The following is a 22,640-nucleotide window of genomic DNA, read 5'->3' as shown; positions in this document are numbered from 1 at the left end:
CGCCGAGCCAGCTAGGCTAGCTGGGCTTCCGTGTATCTCCCCCTCTGTGGAATCTGGAGGGATCCCGGGTCAGGCAGCAGCGCTCACAGCAACTAAGCCCAACAGAGCCACAGGATCCAAAATAAAATAAAAGTATATAGAAACACTGTCAGCTTGACAAAAACAATAAACCGAAGTCTAACATTCAGCGTTTAACAACAAACATACTTCGCGCACAGATGACATCAGGGATAATCCACCCCAGAAATATTAACACATCTAACAGGGAGAAGGTATTAAAGTAGAATACTGTAAAAGGCTGTCATGTGCCTTTTACTGAGGAGTGGCTTCTGTCTGCCCATTCTGTCAGAGTGACCTTCTTGGTCACCTCCCTGATCAAGGCCCTTCCCCCCCAATTGCTCAGTTTGGGGGGTGGTTCCAAACTTCTTCCATTTAAGAATGATGGAGGCCACTGTGTTCTTGGGGACCTTCAATGCTGCAGACATTTTTTGGTACCCTGTGCCTTGACACAATCCTGTCTTGGAGCTCTACGGACAATTCCTTCTACCGCATGACTTAGTTTTTTATGAGGGATTTTTTTAAATTTTATTTTCGAATAAGGCTGTAACGTAACAAAATGTGGAAAAAGTCAATGGGTCTGAATACTTTCGAATACACTGTATATGCACTGACAAATGTTTTCGCTAAGATGCGCTTACTGTTCATTTAGTATGTCAAGTGCAGTGAAAATTTGTAACGTTTTTTTTTTGTTGCATGTTCTCAACTTGCAAGAGTTTGTCCGTATCAATGTAGCTTGGTGCAACAAAGGCATTTTGAAACTTTAAACTGCATGAGCTACATACGAGTCACGTACGAGCCAAGTTCTCTGAGGTCGCCAAAGAAAAATCAACACCTAAAGTGTATCTCAATCTCCTGTGAGACCAGAGCCTAATAGTTTGTTCAGGGAGCCAGGGGTTGCATTCAACCCATTATGTGCTGGGGTGGCTTCTTAGTGGGGGCCAGTCGCGGTCCAAAGCAGCACACAGACACACACACACCAGAGCAAACTGCGAGCATGGTCTCCTGCGGTGGAAGTGGGTTAACGTGCGGCAGGCCAGGGCGGCAGCTGGAAAAAGAGCTGGGTCATATGGGAGAGAGCAGATGACAGCTGGAGAAGTTTCCGCTGTTTAGGGAGAGATGGCTCTCTGGGCCAGCTGTTACTCCTCCATGATCGTCCCAACTCGGCAAGAGGGAGGCAGTCGTCAGTGCAGAGCAGGCCAGCAGGGACAAGCACAGAGGGATTATAGTTGGGGAGTACTTAGGAGACTGACAGCTCTGTGCACTAGTCTAACACTCAAACCATGGGGTGTGGCTGGCTGAGACAAACTAAGTACATCTCTCTATGCTTAGAAATAGTTTAAACACAGGGCAAATCGGGGCCTAAGAGGCGAACGAGTGATAAGATACTTCTTCTTGACACATCTTACATCATTAAATACACATGGTTGTCTTGATGAAATCAAACACAAAACACACACACAGAAGATACACTACACTACAGGTATGTGGAGCATCTCATTCCAAAATCATGGGAATCAATATGGAGTTGGTCCACCCTTTGCTGATATAACAGCCTCCACACTTCTGGAAAGGCTTTCCACTAGATGTTGGAACATTTCTGCGGGGACTTGATTCCATTCAGCCAAAAGAGCATTAGTGAGTTTGGAAACTGATGTTGGGGGCTTAGGCCTGGCTTGAAGACGGCATTCCAATTCATAGGTGTTCGATGGAGTTGAGGTCAGGGCTCTGTGCAAGCCAGTCAAGTTCTTCCACCCGATCTCGACAAACCATTTCTGTATGGACCTTGCTTTGTGCACGGCGCCATTGTCATGCTGATATAGGAAAGGGCCTTCCCCAAACTGTTGCCTCAAAGTTGTGTGCACAGTATCATCTATAATGTAATTTTATGCTGTAGCGTTAAGATTTCCCTTCAATGGAACTAAGGGGCCTGGCCCGAACCATGAAAATCAGCTACAGACTATTATCCCTTCCACCAAACTTTACAGTGGGCACTATGCATTAGGGCAGGTAGCGTTCTCCTGGCATCCAGTGGTGGCAAGCTTTACACAACTCCAGGCAACGCTTCGCATTGCGCATGGTGATCTTAGGATTGTGTGCGGCTGCTCGGCCATGGAAACTCATTTCATGAAGCTCCCAATTAACAGTTATTGTACTGACATTGCTTTCAGAGGTAGTTAGGAACTTGGTAGTGAGTTTTCTAACCGAGGACAGATGATTTTTACGCACTATGCTCTTCTAAACTCGGCAATCCCATTCTGTCAGCTTGTGTGGCCTACGACTTCGAGGCTGAGCTGTTGTTTCTTCTAGAAGTTTCCACTTCACAATAACAGCACTTACAGTTGACCAGGGCAGAAATGTAACAAACGGACTTGTTGGAAAGGTGGCATCCTATGACGGTGTCACATTGACAGTCACTGAGCTCTTCAGTAAGGCCTCCCAAGTAGCGCAGCGGTCTAAGGCACTGCATCTCAGTACAAGAGGCATCACTGTAGTCCCTGGGTCGATTCCAGGTTGCATCACATCCGGCCGTGATTGGGAGTCCCATAGGGCGGTGCACAATTTTCCCAGCATCGTCCAGGTTTGACGGGGTAGGCCGTCATTGTAAATAAGAATTTGTTCTTAATTCTTAGGGATAGCCCCCTTTTGTTTTCAATTTTTGCCTAAATATCATAAGCAAATCTAACTGCCTAGTTAAATAAAAGGTTAAATAAAAAATAAAATAATAAAAATAAAAAAACAAGATAGACCATTCTACTGCCAATGTGTGTCTATGGAGATTGCATGGCTGTGTGCTTGATTTTATACACCTGACAGCAACGGGTGTGGCTGAAATAGCTGAATCCACTAATTTGAAGTGGTATCCACATACTTTAAAAATAAACTCAGCAAAAAAAATAAACGCCCTCTCACTGTCAACTGCGTTTATTTTCAGCAAACTTAACGTGTAAATATTTGTATGAACACAACAAGATTCAACAACAGACATAACTGAACAAGCGCCACAGACATGCAACTAACATATATGGAATAATGTGTCCCTGAACAAAGCAGGAGTCCAAATCAAAAGTAACAGTCAGTATCTGGTGTGGCCACCAGCTGTATTAAGTACTGCAGTGCATCTCCTCCTCATAGACTGCACCAGATTTGCCAATTCTTGCTGTGAGATGTTACCCCACCCTTCCACCAAGGCACCTGCAAGTTCCCAGACATTTCTGGGGGGAATGGCCCTAGCCCTCACCCTCCGATCCAACAGGTCCCAGACGTGCTTAATGGGATTGAGATCCGGGCTCTTCACTGGCCATGGCAGAACACTGACATTCCTGTCTTTCAGGAAATCACGCACAGAACGAGCAGTATGGCTGGTGGCATTGTCATGTTGGAGGGTCATGTCAGGATGAGCCTGCAAGAAGGGTACCACATGAGAGAGGAGGATGCCTTCCCTGTAACGCACAGAGCTGAGATTGCCTGCAATGACAACAAGCTCAGTTTGATGATGCTGTGACACACCGCCCCAGACCATGACGGACCTGATACCTCCAAATCGATCCTGCTCCAGAGTACAGGCCTCGGTGTAACACTCATTCCTTCGATGATAAAAACGAATGCGACCATCACCCCTGGTGAGACAAAACCTAGACTCGTCAGTGAAGAGCACTTTTTGGCCTACAAGCCCTCAGTCCAGCCTCTCTCAGCCTATTGTGGACAGTCTGAGCACTGATGGAGGGATTGTGCGTTCCTGGTGTAACTCGGTAGTTGCTGTTGCCATCCTGTACCTGTCCCGCAGGTGTGATGTTCGGATGTACCGATCCTTTGCAGGTGTTGTTACATGTGATCTGCCACTGCGAGGACGATCAGCTGTCCGTCCTGTCTCCCTGTAGCTCTGTCTTAGGTGTCTCACAGTACGGATATTGCAATTTATTGCCCTTACAACATCTGCAGTTCTCATGCCTCCTTGCAGCATGCCTAAGGCACGTTCACACAGATGAGCAGGGACCCCGGGTATCTTTCTTTTGGTGTTTTTCAGAGTCAGCAGACTGCCAGGTGCAGAACTAAATCTTTTTTTTACCTTGTCAGCTCGGGGATTCGATCTTGCAACCTTTCGGTTACTAGTCCAATGCTCTAACCACTAGGCTACCTGCCGCCCCAGTTTATTGAACAAGCATGGGAAACCCTGTTTAAACCCTTTACAATGAACATCTGTGAAGTTATTTGGATTTTTACAAATTATCTTTGAAAAACAGGGTCCTGAAAAAGGGAAGTTTCTTTTTTTGCTGAGTTTACATGCTAGGACCTAGTACAAACATTACAAGCAATAAACAATTAACAATTCTTCCAGCAGCCCAACATTTCCTATTCCGTTGTCATCAGTGTCATTTGTGAAGGGAGAGACAAGTGGTGTTCCGTCACATTAGGCATTAATGAACAAAACAAGTGAGAGGACCCAAGGCTGACGAGATGAAAGAAAGCACCCTCTGTGCATGTTTTCCTTCCTGCCCCTCCCCCCTCCTCCCTACCCTAAACCATAACTCACACCATTTACACAATTTATCCCTTTTTTTCATGCTCCGGGAGAGAGCAAGCTGCTTAACCGTGAACCAACACACACTTCTCACGAGTACCTTAATCAGTGTTACAAGACTATCAGAGATGGGAAAAGGTGGGTGCCGTGCTAGCTACCTGATTGCCATTTTGCTTTACTGCCTGTCCATCTCTCTGTTTATTTGTGATTTTCTAAATGGGATGACATGAGAAATGTGCTCATCTTGGGTGCTCAATGTCAGTATGTGACATCTTTATGACTATAATTATGTGACATTGTTAATATTTGGGCTACCTGCAGTACCGATTTCATCATATAAATGGTATCAAACGGAGATTGCCATAGCTGCAGGTACCATAAGTAAACAAAACCAGCATGAGCTTGGTTAGAGGTTAAGCTACCTTGAGGACTTCACCCCGACCAGACAGACAGACGGCTCAGTTAGCAGTGGACCACTTGCTGCTGCCCTACTCCCCAAGCCAATGAGGCAGTCCGCTTCTGGCTCTGACCCTGCATTACAAGGGCAAGGTGAGAGAGACATGGACGAAATGACCCTTAACCCAAGGTTATCGTTGTGAAAACAATCGACCCTCCTGCCCACCATTTCCCTGCTAAAAACAAACACATAGGCCTTGCACATGCTCCCTGAAGAAATCACTCCTTTGTAAAAAGGTATTTTAGGCTCAGCACAAGATAAAAAGCTGTGTTTGTGTGTTTGTAAACCCACAACAGAGATCAGGACAAGTGTGTAACTATGGCAGGCTGAGGATGTAGACGGTCTCCCCCCAACCCTCCCTGCTAGATCTACTCTATTGCGACAGAATCAGTTAGTGATCCTGCTAAAACATCGACTGAGAATGTCAAACATCAAATATTGATGATAATTACTCTGATTTATGGCAGATGGATGTTCTTTGCCTGGCACTATGATGGTCTCTGTGACCAAGCGGGGCGGGGTTCCGCCTTGGGACCATTCAATGGAGTGTTGGTCCACCCCAGTCCAGCCAAAAGCATCTGTCCCTCCAGCCGCCACACTGGAAACATCTGGAGGCCTGTCTGTCTGGAACTAAACAGCCATCAGGGAGGGGCCCATATGTCCACATTACACAACACATTGCAAACAAGTGTGTACAGGGTAGTTCCTGGTAGAAAGAGAACGAGTCAGAGAAATACGATACGTTTTTTCTGGAATCTGTATGCGATGGGGAAAATGTAACGAGATGGGTTTGTAGCTTTGTGAGAATGTACCTGTTTATACAAGTGTGTGTGTGTGTGTGTGTGTGTGTGAGCATTCCGACCGGCTCCTTGGCTAAGGAGAGGGGGGAAAACTGGGCGGAATGGGAATGCCTATGGACACACTTCATCTAGGACCGCCACTCAAGGTAAACAATGTTCAGGGAGCCATCTGCCCGGGAAGGGTGTGCGGGGGGGAAGGGGGTGCAACGAGCAGAAGCATATGGAAAAGCAGATTTTTCCTCCCCCTGCAGCAGTCGGGAAGGCAAATGTCAGCATGCGCTGCGTCCACGCTTGACTGTGCCACGCTCGGCACCACCACCTGGCCCTCCTTGCTCAGCCACCGAATATGGGCAGCAGTGACACTGTGGAGCTTGTCCCCAGGGCAGACTAAACGATCCCAATGCCTGCCTTCCCCCGTCCTGCTGACTCCCTCCTCGACTCAAAGCTCTTTTTAACACAAGCGAGAAAGAAAAACGGCTATTGTTCGCTTTCTTTATGAAAAAAAAAAAAAATCTCTCCAAGAACTTGAAAGGAATTGGACCAGAAAGCAGGCAAGCCTGAATGTTGCATTCATATTGAGACTGAGGTTTCATTTATATCTGAATTTGTGGAATACTAATTGCAATAATTCAACAGCGCAAATCTAAGTCCATAATTTAATGCAGGCAATACATGAAACAACAGTTGGACACACTGTGCGCTGTGTGCTGTCACTAGATGCCGAAAAGGCTTCTGACAGGCTCAAATGGCAGTATTGTGGGCGGTCTTAAGGAAATTTGTTTTGGGAAAGCATTTTATCGATACGGTTCGTGGATCGTATGCTAAACTTTCTGCCATGGTGTCTACAAATTACATACAATCAATATTTTTTTGTGGATGTAGACAAGGGGATGGCTTATCCCCGACATTCACTCTCTCTCTCTCTAGAGCCGCATTTGTTGCAGAAGGTAATTGCTTCTCCTATAGCGATTCAATTATCCTCTCATATCTCTAAACACGTATGACATCCTCTTAGATATGATAGATATTGAGAATTCAGTCTCATCTTTATTATCCACATTTGAAGATTGGTGTCAGGATATAAGTCAGCATTAAATGTCACTCAATGAAGCAGCCAATAAAGTTTCACTTCACTCAATAAATCCTGTTAAAACTCAGTCCACTTATTTGGGCATTAAAGCTGCAATATATAACTTTTTGGGCGACCCGACCAAATTCACATAGAAATGTGTGTTATAGATATGTTCTATGTGCGCTAATTCTATGCTTGCCATTCTTAAGTTTTGTTTTTGCATCTTTTACTTTCAGTTTTGTACACCACCTTCAAACAGCTGAAAATACAATTTTTTGGTTATGGGACAATATATTTCACAGTGGTTTAGATGATACAATGGTCCTCTACACTATACTTGCTTGTTTTGTCACAAACTGAAACTAGGTGAACTATTAGAATTTTAGCAACCAAGAAATGCCCATTTCTGCATAGTGCATCTTTAATATACAAAACATCTCTGCATGGTTTGGTGAAGTTTAATTATGAGAACATTTACAAAGAGGTTGAACGAGATCGAAACATTTGGGAGAAGTTGCCTGCTTCCTTACCAACAAGGGTTGCTTCCATAAAGATGAGTGTTGCCACGTATTAATCTCCATAGCAATGACAACTCCACTCTTTCCAACACTAGGTTATTGGTTAAGGATTGATAAACTTGTACGTAAATACCTTTGGAATGGAAAACATCCAAAGATCCAGTACCTCAAACCGTATCTTTGGAGACTTGCATTACCAAAATGTTTATATTTACCACCAGTCCTTCCAGATACGCCTACTCATGGTTAGATCAGTCTACATCTGTCTCTAGGAGAGCTTTTGAGGAGGAAGTCATTTTTCCTATTAGATTACAATACGTGTAATTTTCTGGTATAACTATTAAGAAATGCATGTTAATACTATGGTTCCATTATCTCTAATACTAAATATAATTTTGGGTGGGTTGAGAAGTGAATAGGTGTAACTGGAAGAGACATCTCCATACCCCTCTGTGGCATAACCAGGCTGTTACTTCAGGTAATAAAGAATTTGAGTCAAATGTCTGTGCTGCAAAATGGGTCAATAATCTAGAGGAAATACATGTATTTAACTCAGAGGGTCTCCTTAGTTTTCAGTTTGCCAGGGTCATCGTTCTTTCTTCATCTTAGACTAGGGTCAGCACCTATGGGATCCCATGGGGTACGTGTTTGGGAAGGAACCCTATGATTGGATGGGAATGGTAAAAATAATTCACTGAGGTTGTGTCAGTTATTTACTCTCATCTTCAATTACTAAAGCGGAAAGATCTTTCAATTGTTAAAGCGTGGACAAAGGATATGACTATTGATGATGAGGTTATTGATTGGGAGAATGTCTGGGAGAATATACACTACTAAAAAAAATAAAGGGAACACTAAAATAACACATCCTAGATCTGAATGAATGAAATATTCTTATTAAATACTTTTTTCTTTACATAGTTGAATGTGCTGACAACAAAATCACACTAACACTATCAATGGAAATCAAATTGATCAACCCATGGAGGTCTGGATTTGGAGTCACACTTAAAATTAAAGTGGAAAACCACACTACAGGCTGATCCAACTTTGATGTAATGTCCTTAAAACAGGTCAAAATTAGGCTCAGTAGTGTGTGTGGCCTCCACGTGCCTGTATGACCTCCCTACAACGACTGGGCATGCTCCCGATGAGGTGGCGGATGGTCTCCTGAGGGATCTCCTCCCAGACTTGGACTAAAGCATCGGCCAACTCCTGGACAGTCTGTGGTGCAACGTGGCGTTGGTGGATGGAGCAAGACATGATGTCCCAGATGTGCTCAATTGGATTCAGGTCTGGGGAACAGGCGGGCCCAGTCCATAGCATCAATGCCTTCCTCTTGCAGGAACTGCTGACACACTCCAGCCACATGAGGTCTAGCATTGTCTTGCATTAGGAGGAACCCAGGGCCAACCGCACCAGCATATAGTCTCACAAGGGGTCCGAGGATCTCATCTCGGTACCTAATGGCAGTCAGGCTACCTCTGGCGAGCACATGGAGGGCTGTGCGGCCCCCCAAAGAAATGCCACCCCACACCATGACTGACCCACCGCCAAACCGGTCATGCTGGAGGATGTTGCAGGCAGCAGAACGTTCTCCACTGCGTCTCCAGACTCTGTCACGTCTGTCACATGTGCTCAGTGTGAACCTGCTTTCATCTGTGAAGTGCACAGGGCGCCAGTGGCGAATTTGCCAATCTTGGTGTTCTCTGGCAAATGCCAAACGTCCTGCACGGTGTTGGGCTGTAAGCACAACCCCCACCTGTGGACGTCGGGCCCTCATACCACCCTCATGGAGTCTGTTTCTGACCGTTTGAGCAGACACATGCACATTTGTGGCCTACTGGGGGTCATTTTGCAGGGCTCTGGCAGTGCTCCTCCTGCTCCTCCTTGCACAAAGGCGGAGGTAGCGGTCCTGCTGCTGGGTTGTTGCCCTCCTATGGCCTCCTCCACGTCTCCTGATGTACTGGCCTGTCTCCTGGTAGCGCCTCCATGCTCTGGACACTACGCTGACAGACACAGCAAACCTTCTTGCCACAGCTCGCATTGATGTGCCATCCTGGATGAGCTGCACTACCTGAGCCACTTGTGTGGGTTGTAGACTACATCTCATGCTACCACTAGAGTGAAAGCACCGCCAGCATTCAAAAGTGACCAAAACATCAGCCAGGAAGCATAGGAACTGAGAAGTGATCTGTGGTCACCACCTGCAGAACCACTGCTTTATTGGGGGTGTCTTGCTAATTGCCTATAATTTCCACCTGTTGTCTATTCCATTTGCACAACAGCATGTGAAATTTATTGTCAATCAGTGTTGCTTCCTAAGTGGACAGTTTGATTTCACAGAAGTGTGATTGACTTGGAGTTACATTGTGTTGTTTAAGTGTTCCCTTTATATTTTTGAGCAGTGTATTTCACTCAGAAGAACCCACACCATCAGTTAATTCATTTGAAGCTCATAGGTCATACTTGACACCACTTGTAAGATTTCCTGCGAAACAGTCTCCAAGTCCAAACTGTGACCTATGTTCCCTCAATGAACTTGACACATAAAACATATGATATGGGATTGTTCTGATGAGTTCTGGAGGACAGTATTCTCTCTGACACGATTGATAAAACCGTGCCCCTTGAGTCAATCTCTCTGTTAATGACAGATCAGGTATGCAGCTGAATGACAAACAGCGCAAGGCTTGGCTGACTGGTGCCAAAAAACGTTTTCAGCGCCGGTTGCCACCACATGACCTTCATATAAGGAAATGGTTGGCTTATTTTCAGGACATTTTTATGTTGGGAGTTAAACATTTGTTCTAGTCTGCATTGTTAGGGATTTGGGAGGGTTGGGTTAAAAAATATTTTTATTATTTTTATTGTATTGCCTTTGTGATCTACTAAAAACAATTGTTCACAAAAAAACATTTGAAAACCTGACAAGACGATGATGATATGATCAAATGTACCGCCATTCCACCACAAACTACTTTTTTATTATAAATTGAATTCACAAGAAATCACTAGATTGATGCGGTGAATGAAACATATTTGGGATGTTGACATATAAATATAAAATAAATCACTACAGTCGCTATTGTTCTTGAGCAGACTAATGTAACAACTATGGTTGAAAACTTGAATACACCAGCCACAGCATAGGGCTAGGCTAAAGCTAAAATGGATATCCAAAACGTATCAAAAGACAAACTAAATGCTACTTGACCTCTCGTTTGACATACTTCCTCAAAAGCCTATGAAGCGTTGTCATCACATTAAAACATTGAAGCAGATACTTGAATAGAGCATTTATCAAGAGGCTTGTTTGATTAATTTCACCATTTAGAATGGGACCGTAGTGGAGAGCCAAGGACAGCTCTCATCATGCAGCAGAGAACAGGCAGTCAAGGGGAAGGCTGGGCAACACCAAATGTCTTATTAATTTGTTGCGACTGCAGGGCATGAAAAGCCTGCTTTCTTGCCATCTGAGGCCAAAAGAGCCCACTGCCATGGGCTCGCAAACACACAAGCAAATATACACACTTTCCAAGCAGTTGCTGGCCACATTGCTTGCCTACATTAGTGTGCAGTGGTGGGAAAAAACTACAGAAGCACCCTTGATTAGCTTAATAAAAAGGGACCACCAGGGTAAAAGTTTTTCTCTTATGGATATTACCCACTGACTGACTGTAGACCAACACTATATCACATGTAGAACAGGAACCCTGGATTTAAACAAGTGTCTTATGGGTTGACCAGGGCCCCCAAGAATAGAACATCTAGCCAGCTGTAACGCTAAAGGGTTTAGAGGGTTATCCAACATGTCACATGGTAAGAGTTGAGTTGTATCCTTTGAGAGATGCCATTTAAATGGACACAACAAATACATCGTTTTCTCACAGTTGAAGGTCCTAGATGAAAAAAAGGCTGAACACATAAAACCAAAATGTCAAAAAGAGAAAGAGTGTCTAGCTCCATTGTATAAATGGAATGCATTGCACAATATGGTCTCTTTTAGGAGGGAAATATTTCTATAGCACAAATGTGTTTATTTGTCGAGAGAGAGAGAAAGAAAATAAAACTTTTGCTTTCACCAGGTACAGCATTCTGTTCCACTGTGGCTAGCATCTTTCTAAATACAAAAAAATGCATAACACCAGCAACTAGAAAGGTAAAGTTCTCGCTGAAACAACAGTAGAATAAGGTGATTAAGGTGGGAGCAGCCATATTAAAGCCCCTATGCAGTCATTTTCATTTTCAGTGGGTGTTTATTTCATTAAAATAACTCAATATCTTTTTTTTTTCCTTGAGCCTCCTTTTGCCATTGAAATGCTCAATCTGATCTGATGTGGTTGTGTTGATTCAAATTTCAATATTTCTAGTCTAGAGCCTACCCCGCTTACCCCTTCAAAAGTAGGAGGATACACTATGCAAATTAATCGTGACTGGTTATTGGTCAGAATAATACAATCAGATTGTGATGTCATGCGGTGAGCCAAAAACTCCATCCCACCTAAACATGCTTAAATTCAAATACAAAAAGCTCTTACACTAGTAAAATGGCATTATCATAATTTGTACAATTTCAGAGTTATTTCAACCTTATGGTGGAGAAATATCAAGAAAACATGAAAATCATGTTGTCTGAACTGCCCCTTTAACAAAGTTGACATGGGTTCTCTCATTTAGTTTTGAAGAATCCCCATTTCTGTGTCATCAGCCTTGGATATCAAGCTATGGTTCTTATACCTCTAAAAATTCTATTGAGCATTAAATACTGAAATATTGTGGTCATAGAGACGTTATGAGATTGTGTGCTGGTCTTAAAAAATGTAATTTAAAAAAGTACCAGCTCAAAAAGCACAAGCAATCTATTAAACATATAGCCATTGGTTTTGGTATATGAGTAGGAGAGGTGGAAGAAAAATATAATAGTAATAAGTAAAGATTCCGTACAATTCTGTGCGTGTCCTTGCTGCTGCAAGTACACTAATATCAAAGAGGGGGGAAATTACTCACTTGGATGGATGAAAATCAATACCAGAAAATAATGGGCAAAACGCAGCGAGCGCCAAGCTCTGATGCCTTTTCAAAAGAAACATTTTAATTTCCTCCACAAAGACACCCCAGCTGTGTTACAAGCCGAAGACTAGCTCCCTGAGGTCAAGTCTCCTTTTAGTGGGACTCTGGTACTTGAGCTGAAGGCCTTGTTGGTGAGAGAGTACGGTTAATAGATTTTCTTTCTTCCCTGAGCTGTTGTTGTACAAAACTATTATGGATTCAGAAACATTCTTGCTGGGGCTCTTTTGTGCCTGGGGTCTATGGTAAAAAGAAAATACAACAACAGACTTTGCCTAAAAACCTGGCCTTCAAGCAGAAAGCAATTCACCAGCTCCCCATCTGACAGCAGCAGTTCATTTTCGCGGCAACAATGGCCGCCCGTTTTCTGTCCCTGTTTCGCCAGCCGGTGTGAAACAATCAGGTGGGAAGCACGGTGACAGGTAACGTAGAGTTAAAGGGGAAGGGATGTTGGCTGTTGGTGCCCAGCAATGTTCACACTCTGTGACCCCTCAACACTGGACCCCTGCCACCCCCACAGACTCAAAGGGACTGATACATTTTTTTTTTTAAGGATCAGCAACATCGATGTGTAACTGTGCCTCGTGCAAGTTGTCTATTCCACTGGGTGACAGGAAGTTATCTAGAGAGCACACCATGTTTCATGAAAAGGAATGGCAAACTCTGCCATCACAATCACAACCTCGTCATTTACGAGGGAACAAGATGGAATTTCAGTTCTGTGTAGTCCTGTACGCTTTGTCAAGGCTGGAGTGAGAGGAGGAATGGAGAATCTAATTGGATAGTGGTATGTTCAAACCGCAGTGCCCTTGAAGCTGGGGGAATAATACTGGAGGCTACAGCACCATTCTGTGATTTCTAAGACACAGGAAGAGAAAAAGCCCAACACAAACTCATATACCAACAACAACAACAAAAACATGATGTACCTATTCACACAATCTATACAATTCAAATCAAAATGGATTTGTCACATACACGTGTTTAGCAGATGTTATTACGGGTATAGTGAAATGCTTGTCAATTGAAGGAATGTGTGTGTGTGTGTCCAGTCATTGAGACTGTTCGTCCCTGGGAATGCGCTGCAGCTGTTGATCTCCAGCACTTCGGACTCGTTGTTGGACCCTGGCTCCCACAAGCATGCCCCACAGGCCCTTCCCAGAGGTGCTGAGACATGCAGCATGGGACAGAGGGCACAGTGAGCTGAGGGGACTGTGGGGGGGGCTCAGTGGCCAGACCCCACACAGCTGCTCTCGTTCTTCAGGGAACCCAGCCGGGGAGCGTCGCTCAAGCGCCTAATGCCACTAATGAGTGCGGTCATGCGGCAGAGGCGGGGAACTGGAGCATCACTCCCACATCACTACAGCCTGCCTGACTGACTGTGGTGGACCAGCCTAAGCTTAGGCATGAACACGGGGCAGGCGGGAGGATGTGGAGATGGGTGGGGGTGGGGGGGGGGGGGGGGGGGTGGCCTGGTTGAGGGTGGCTCAGCTGGCTGGGGTAAGGTGGAATTGGCTTGGTCTGTACAGTTTGGGAAACGCATGGCTAGGCTACACAACCACTTTTCTGAAGGGGCAGAATCATGAAACAGTCATGGCAAGTGCAGGAAAGGCAGAATAAAGAAATATTTATCCTGTACAAGCCCCTTCACAAAAGCATTTACCAAATTGCTTATTACATCTCACTTCAATAGGAGAAAAAGCTGTACAATGAACCATCTTATCTTTACGAGTTTTCAGTTGTCACCTGTGTGGCCTCCAAACGGCAGCTTTTCATTTCAGTGATGTCAACAGTTAAGCCATATAGTGTGGCCCTGACCAACATGAATGGGGAGGTCATCACAGCTTCCGTCAACTTAAAACCCACCTCAGTGCGTCTTTTAATGCAGAAACGTTCTGTAACAAAGCTTTGGACATTCTTGAACCTGTAGCAAACTACGGCAAATGATTAGTTGACATATTTGCACAGCAATACCGGTTATTACACGCAACATTCTCAGAGGATTATTTTACTGATACGGAAAATGATGGTTAACAATAGGGATGTAACGACTCACCAATAAACATTTGAACCGGGTACTGATGCGTAAGATATGAGTGCAGCACAAACCGATCCAAATTAAGCATGCATCGGCCAGAAAACCGATTCAAATGTTAAGAGTCGCCTTCACTAATGGATGTTTTTTACACATATCGTTGTATTCCAAAAATGATTTCTTTGTTGCGACTGAACCTCTCCTTCAGTTCAGTAGCCTACCAAACTTTTATGCATGTAAGTGCATATGACTGTCAGATAACAACTGTGCACACTGTGCTCTATTAGTTGAGTGACAACCATTGTAGATTGTTGGGTTAGTTACCAAATGCACTGCAGACAATTGTGTTTTACCGGAGTTGTGTAGCCTATGGGAGTGGAAGCAGCAACTCAGATCCAACTGCTGATTGGTGTTTTCAATCATTCAGATTTGATTTAGATTGTTCAGGTTCCTCATAAGAAATAGTTTTGCTTTAAAGTGTCAGTGTATTTGGTCATTTTTACATGAACAGGGTCATTTCATAAAGGACAGCAATCATTTCGTATTCATTGGTCTGAGCTCAAATTCCAAACGGTCTAAACCAGGGTTCCCCAACTGGCACCCCCAAATTAATTCGGAATTTTCTTTCATAAAAAAAAATTATACACATTATTTTAAAATCTCAGACCTGAGATGCAAAAACTCCCAAATGCAATGTCCCAAGAAGGAAGTTACCCTATCTAAATAATGCAAAAGTTACATTTGAACCTAATTCATGCGGGGAGAGAGAATGCAGGAGACAATCAACTAAAAGCAGGCTGTGGGAACATTTTGTTGTGCTGCTGAAACGTAAAGCTACAACCGCAGTGATCAATAGGAGGTGAACAGTGCCTGGTGCTGATAATATAGCTAACATGTTATGCAAGTGTTGCACAGCAACATATGGAGAAAAACAACACCAGTCGAGTAATTGATTTCAACAATAATCTTCATTTTAATTTGACTTTACAAAACAACAAGAGTGCTTTAATTGGAGTCTATTTCTTCCCGAGCCTATGCCTATATAAAATAACTTAACTGGCTGAGGTAGGCTTAAACTGTGAGGCTTAACAGCATCTTTCACAATCATTTTTGTTGTTGTTGTTGTTGTTGTTGCTTAAATAAAACCATTTTAAGAAAAAAATGCAATGTGTGTCTGAATGTCTGTATCGGGATAGCCAGTTCCAGTAACGACAGAATAAACAGAAAATATTTTCTAAATACAGTCATATAGGCCACTAAGTTACTTACTCAATCGGAAAAGTTGTATTTCCCTCAGATACGATCTTGTGGATGTCAGGTGAGATGGATATGATTTTGACCTCAATTGACTTATGTGAAAGCCGGTTCCTGTCGTGAGTCTATATTGCGTGAGGTTATATTGCGTACATAGAAGAAAATGAGGACTAATACAGGTGCAAGTTGATCCAAACATTGTTAGCACATAAAACGCGAGTATCTTTATTGTGCTGTATTCCTCTGAGCATGCCACCCAAAACGCACACAAGGACTCTGCGTTCCTGAGCGCATCCCTGATTTAGCTCGATGTCTGGAATTAATTCAGCTCAGTTTGAATTACGGCCTCATCCAGAGAGGCTATCGTTTTCTTAGCAAGGGAAGAGTATTGTCCACCTGGGCGGACTGTGAGAGGATCAAGTACAAATGCAATATCTTCGGGCTGTAGTCTTCAAATCTGGTGGAGAAGTTGTCCCTCGGCTGCTTGATGAAAGCTTCCATCACCTCTGTGACTATACTGCTGCCTGGTCCCACTGCCTGTCGTTTCTTCAGTGTGCTGAAGTCTTCCATCACCTCTGTGACTATACTGCTGCCTGGTCCCACTGCCTGTCGTTTCTTCAGTGTGCTGAAGTCTTCCATCACCTCTGTGACTATACTGCTGCCTGGTCCCACTGCCTGTCGTTTCTTCAGTCTGCTGAAGTCTTCCATCACCTCTGTGACTATACTGCTGCCTGGTCCCACTGCCTGTCGTTTCTTCAGTGTGCTGAAGTCTTCCATCACCTCTGTGACTATACTGCGGCCTGGTCCCACTGCCTGTCGTTTCTTCAGTGTGCTGAAGTGCAGTAGCCTTCCGGATGACAAGTCCGGAAGGCTACAAGTTTTTCCACCATGTCCATGACAGTTTTCCCTCTTCCAAAAATAAATGAACTTAGAAAAACATCAGCCACCTTTTGCATTCCCTAAGAAGATGCAGACACAGATTTAACCTGTTTAAGTGACAAAATATGTCCGCCAAAAATGCAGTGTGTGTAGCTTACAGTTAAGGCTTCAATGTTTCTGCGTCTGGCCTCTGTCTGGGGCGGGAAGGCCACTTTGAAAGTTCCATGCTTAGATTTATAATGACGTCTGAGAAAATTAGACACACTGGCTTGGCATTGGGACAATATGGTAAGATGAACGCATATATCCTTACATTCTTCCCTGAAACATCCATTTTCACTATCCACCTTTCTTTTGATACTTTTTGAGAGCGACATATTCTCTTGCGACCAAGCTAATTGTTCTGAACAAATGTTGACGTTAGAAAAAGTAGTGTAGTCTACAATAGGCTCTGTAGACCTGTTTTCCCCCACCAATCAACCCACAGAGAAAGACTAAAATAAATGAAGAGGGTCATGGTGATTTTATGAGCATAATCAGATCAAAATGATTATGTTATTGTCACTGAATGTATTATGTACTAATCAGATGTGTTAAAAATGTTGTTCAATTCGTAGTGTAGGCCAATTATTGTGCTAATATTATATACAAATTATGTTCTGGCCCGCAGACTTGGCTCAGAAACTAAAATTGGCACAAGGCCTAACCTAGTTGACGAACCCTGTCTAAACCATTCACTTTCAAGACAGGGTAAAATCCAAAGCTGCATAATATTAGTTGGCTAAATACCATGCTAATTTCTAAATATAAATATTGACATAGTACTAGCTCAAAACATTTTGAATCTGTAAAAATGACAAGTTAATCAGTGGGTGATGTCATTTCAGATAAAAAGTTGGGGGGGGACAAAAAGCATACATTTCCACCACCCCTAATCTGATAGTGGGGTGGTAGATGCTCAGTCTGGGCTCAACTGCCTATACACACCTTTGACATGGTCTCACACACACACACACACACGGGGCCACTCAGCTTAGAAAAGTAACCGCAGACAGATCCAGATCAGAGAGGCCCAGTCCCCGAGCTCCCTTCAGCAGCAGATATTTAAATTAAAATGTGTTCATGCAATACATTTTAGTGCATCGAATCGCATCACATCATTTTGTTCCCCTAATCAAACCGAATCACACCGAATCGTTTCAAACTAAAACGTATCGTTCCTGAATCATATCGGAGCCCATGCAGCTCGATGCGTATCGAATCTTTCATGAAAGAAGAGATGCACATCCTTAGCTAACAATTTTATGGGCCACAGTTTCAAAGAAAAAGGTGTCTGGATTCTGGAATCCAAAAAGCCTTGGCCACCAGGGGGAGTTGGTGTGTTGCACTCAACTCCACACCTTCAGGTGAACATCAATGGAGTTACAGGCACCAATATAAGTTTATAGAGAAGAGTCTCCACAGAGGGTTTCTGCATTCAGTAATAACCTATATCTCTATGTATTAGCACATATTGTAAAAACCAATAGCAATTGCACTCAAAATACATAGAAGTGAAAGGAAGCTGAAATTGCTTCTTGGAAATCTAGGCTCTAGCCTAGAAGATAGAAGAGTTTTTTTGAATAGTGGTTCTCATTTATTCAATTCTTCAGCTTCTCATTCAGTCCAGCGCCTTTGTCAAGGCCAAGAAACGTCAATAATTCAATTTGAAAAAGAAGTGTGAGTTGTAGCAGCACCTTGTGCGGCATCACTGTTTACCCAACCTTTTTCATTTCAGGTGGTAGGCAGCCTGCTGTTCTCTTGGTCTACACATAAATATACGTCAAATGTATCACCTTTCATTGAGTGGCTGGCCTTGTCAGGTGTTGAACGTGTTACCTGAGGCTGCCTTGACAGAGTGCTTTTGTAGGAAGTCCAGGGTCTGGGCCAAAGCCTTCTTATTGCAGTGAGTGGAGAGCTCTTCGTTACATTCAAAACACCTGTGAACAAATTGGAGAGAGAGCGAGAGAAAGAGCAACAAACACAGCCATCAGCTTACGGATATGAAATTGTCATTATTTTAGGTGGTGTGAATAACTACCGCTCACAACATTTACTGGAGATTCTGAGGCAAAATGTAGGCAAAATGCAAATATTCAAATAACTTTTCAGTTCAAGATCCTCTGCCTACAGTGAAGACAAAGGGATAGTGCTACATCAGCCTCTTTGGAATGGCAGATTTTTTTTTTTATTGTCGTCCTGTTATAATCTGTACGTTCCATGTGTTGCTGTAGGGTCCTCACCAGGCCTTCCAGGTGCCGAGGCTAACGGTGATGCAGTGGGACTCAGGGTGGAGGGTTTGGTGATGCTTGGTGGAGTGCTGGCTCTCTGACTGGCTACAGCCCTGTGAAAGGGGTAAAGGTCACTGGATCACCATTTCTTAGATAGGCTACCACCATCCATACTCTTTGCCAGTCAGATTGTTACAAATGAAACGAACAGTGTTTCATTTCCGAATCGCATGTCAAGTGCAGCAATTCATACATCAACATACTGATAGAACCTTCATCCTCCCACCTTAGATAAAATATTTCAAAGTCCAAGCTCACCTGGAAGCCGCACTTGAGGCATACGAGGATGTCGTGGCCACTGGCTGGCTCTCCATCTATCATAGTCCTTTCCCTCAGGCAATCTGAACACATCGACCACATGCTCGAGGTCACCGCCTTCTTGACTGAGCTCAGGTCCACCGCCTTGCTGACATGCTGGCAGGTCAGCCCTGAGGAGCAAGAAGTCACATTGATGTTGCTCGCTAACCCAGCATCTACAAATCCCTTAATGACCATGATTTACAATAGATGTCAAATAAAGGCATAATCTGAACTACATGAGTCCCCTGCCATAGAATTAATCAGACATGATTGGACTATCCATTACTAGAGCAGAGACTTATCTCCCTCACCAACTTTAAACATCTGCTATCTGAGCAGCTAACCGATCGCTGCAGCTGTACATAGTCCATCGGTAAATAGCCCACCCAATTTACCTACCTCATCCCCATACTGTTTTTATTTATTTACTTTTCTGCTCTTTTGCACACCAGTATCTCTACCTGCACATGACCATGTGATCATTTATCACTCCAGTGTTAATCTGCTAAATTGTAATTATTCGCCTACCTCCTCATGCCTTTTGCACACAATGTATATAGACTCTTTTTTTCCCACTGTGTTATTGACTTGTTTATTGTTTACTCCATGTGTAACTCTGTGTTGCTGTCTGATCACACTGCTATGCTTTATCTTGGCCAGGTCGCAGTTGTAAATGAGAACTTGTTCTCAACTAGCCTACCTGGTTAAATAAAGGTGAAATAAAAAATCAAAAAAGAACATATGGAAGGAAGGCTTATTGGGTCAATTTAACTTTTTTAGGCAGCCTATATAGAAACATGTTTTTTTTCCATCACAACAGGGAGCATGATCTTACCGCTAACTTCGTCCGACGACTCCTCATCTCGAGGCTTCCTTGGCTTGTTAGTCCGCTTAGTCATGCCGACTACTTTCAACGAGAAGGGATCCTTTAGCCGCATCTGTAGCTGTAGATTGGAGAGACATAGGAATATCAGTACCACTCTGGGGTTTAAGCAGTGCCCAAAACTGACCGGACCAAGAGAAAACAATGAAGGCAAATCTAAGAGCTTTGCTGCATGATTTAGTATAGGGCTGGGCAACTCTAACCAACTCAGTGGCCTTGTGATTAGAGTGTTCACCTGAGATTGGAAGGTTGGGATTTCGATCCCTGACCTAGTCATACTAAAGACAGTAAAAATGGCACCCAGCATTAAGGAGATAGATTGGGAGTAAGGACCTGCAATAGACTAGCATCCCGTCCAGGGGATATACTTGTTCATTAAGCTGCCTCACGCTACAGAAACAGGAGATCTGCTCTTATGAGCCGCTCCAACTCGTGCAAGGTTACTTACTTACTGGGAATCTCTGGCATTGACGGGCTGCTGTATGTGCAGGCTTTTGTTTCCGCCCAGCCCAACACAACACCAGATTCAAAGAATCACATAGTCATGGTCTTGAATGGCCGCCACAATTAGAATTAGTTGAATATAGTGTGGGTAAGAGCTGTAGAGAGGCAAGACTGATGATGCCCGGCCTCCAGACTGAACAAACGTTTGGAGGGCACAGTCACACACACAATAATCTAAACAACAATAGCTGAAATATTTTGTTCTGTAGAGATATCGACAATGGTTCATTCAACTAATTTATAAAGTCACCAAATTCAACATGATGCAAACGCAAAAGCATATGACACAGCTCTATTTTGTAGAAGGCCATAGCTACAAAAACAGACAATGATACTTTTAATTGTGTTTTACAAATCTATTTTAACTGGGTTACACTTAATATAACAATATAAAACCAAGTCAAGCCACCGTGACGTTTAGCTAACGCAGTACATGACAAGTTAACTGACGTTACAGGTAGCTAGCTAACAGTTACTAGTACTGTCAAAGGGGTCGCCATATAGACTAACGTTAGCTAGCTAAGTTAACTTGGGAGTTCGTGGTTTTAAACGCGTTTTGCTACTAGCTGGCATACCACATTGCCTCTGATGATTTTAAAAATATGTTGTTGCAAACGTGAAACAACTCACCTATTTTTTTTTTTGCCCTGAAACTGGCCAATGAGCAAGCAAGTTAGCTAGCTAGCTAATATGTCAACACACTGCAGTGTCGCAGCTTATTTCAAACGATTGAGAACTGTATTGTATGTCATACAAATCAAGAAACTCGAAAGTCCATAGAATACTTGTAGCTAGTGTTCAAAACGCTAAATACAGTTTCAGTTATAAACTTGACTTTCTAAAACGATTGGGAACATCGAGAACTACCATCTGAACCCACAAAAAGTCAAATTGGTGAACTCAACATGTGACGCAATATGGTGGCTCGTTCAGGTTAAACACAGCTAGCAGGAAAAGCGAAGTTATGATGGTAGTAAAGTAAATTATGGAGCTATATTCTTATGAAAATGTGTATGCTTGTGTAAACATACGACAGATTTGATTTGAGAAGTGCGTTTTACTGTCTTTGGTGTGATATGTACACTTTGGTGCACGCGCAATGTTGCGCATGCCAGTCAGAAGGACGGCACTTGTTTTGCAGTTGAACACGTTCTGGGATTGAACGATTTTGCATCTGAAGAGGTACATTTAGCTAAACCTAACCCTTTTCCTAACCTTATCCTCATTATCGTAACCTGCCACGTTAATTATCCTAAACGGCTACATTAATTCTCATACGCTGCTACATTAGTTCTCTTAACCTGCTATGTTAATATTTGGTTATTCCGATATTCATTACAGTTTAAAATGTTCAACAAGTAAAAATTCTAAATAATCAACTATTCAATCTATAAGTAATCAATTAAATTAAAGCAAACCAAATGATCATCCAATCAAACAAAAGTAAAGAGAAAAAAAAGCAAAGAAATCAATGAATTAAAAAAAAGGAATGAGACAAATCTGCCAGTCAATTCAGTCCACAATGTGTCTTTGGGGAGGAGAAGGTGTAGTTGGCAGTTGCTGGATGAAGGTGGCAATTCTGGTTGGTCAGTGCTGTATCCAGGGTTGATGCTGGTGTTGGGCCTGGGAAAAGGAAAACCTGGGTTGGTGTTGGGGCCAGGTTAGAAATTGTGGTGGTATCAATGTTGGAAAACCAGGGGTTGGTGTTGGCACTGTGGTTCTCTGAGAAAACAGGAACTCAGCACCGGGAACTGGGGTGGGGTCGGGATCTGTAGAGGGGAGGAAAGACAACCTGAAGAGCAAGCAGACACAAGGGGGCCCTAGACCTGGAGGTCAATTGTGGCACTCCCCTGTGGTCTGCTTGCTCCGGGTGAAGGTCTGGTGTTTGTTCCCTCTGCACTTCGTCGGGTGGTCTGGTGCTGGGACCGGCCAATGGTATCTGGATTGGTGCTGGGACTG

General features: G+C 43.4%; 1 protein-coding gene across 2 annotated transcripts in view; it reads right to left on the bottom strand.

Moving 5' to 3' along the window:
* usp45 (ubiquitin specific peptidase 45) overlaps positions 1 to 21,615 on the bottom strand; it is a 45,659-nt gene extending 24,044 nt beyond the window's left edge. The window contains exons 1-5 of one of the 2 annotated variants that reach the window (XM_020452561.2): positions 21,312 to 21,615; positions 20,130 to 20,238; positions 19,253 to 19,422; positions 18,947 to 19,047; positions 18,543 to 18,643 (exon numbers count right to left, since the gene is read on the bottom strand). In XM_020452561.2, the coding sequence (XP_020308150.1) occupies positions 18,543 to 18,643; positions 18,947 to 19,047; positions 19,253 to 19,422; positions 20,130 to 20,232 (475 nt within the window). In that variant the 5' untranslated portion in view covers positions 20,233 to 20,238; positions 21,312 to 21,615. Of the gene's footprint in view, positions 1 to 18,542; positions 18,644 to 18,946; positions 19,048 to 19,252; positions 19,423 to 20,129; positions 20,239 to 20,625; positions 20,919 to 21,311 lie in introns of those variants that run through there. The other variant, XM_031792501.1, reaches the window with a different exon arrangement.
* Positions 21,616 to 22,640: the final 1,025 nt, after the last annotated feature.

Source organism: Oncorhynchus kisutch, linkage group LG2 (genome assembly GCF_002021735.2).
Source record: "Oncorhynchus kisutch isolate 150728-3 linkage group LG2, Okis_V2, whole genome shotgun sequence".
NCBI lineage: Eukaryota > Metazoa > Chordata > Actinopteri > Salmoniformes > Salmonidae > Oncorhynchus > Oncorhynchus kisutch.
The sequence above is the reverse complement of the archived record's forward strand: the minus strand, read 5'-3'. Positions and strand labels throughout refer to the sequence as shown.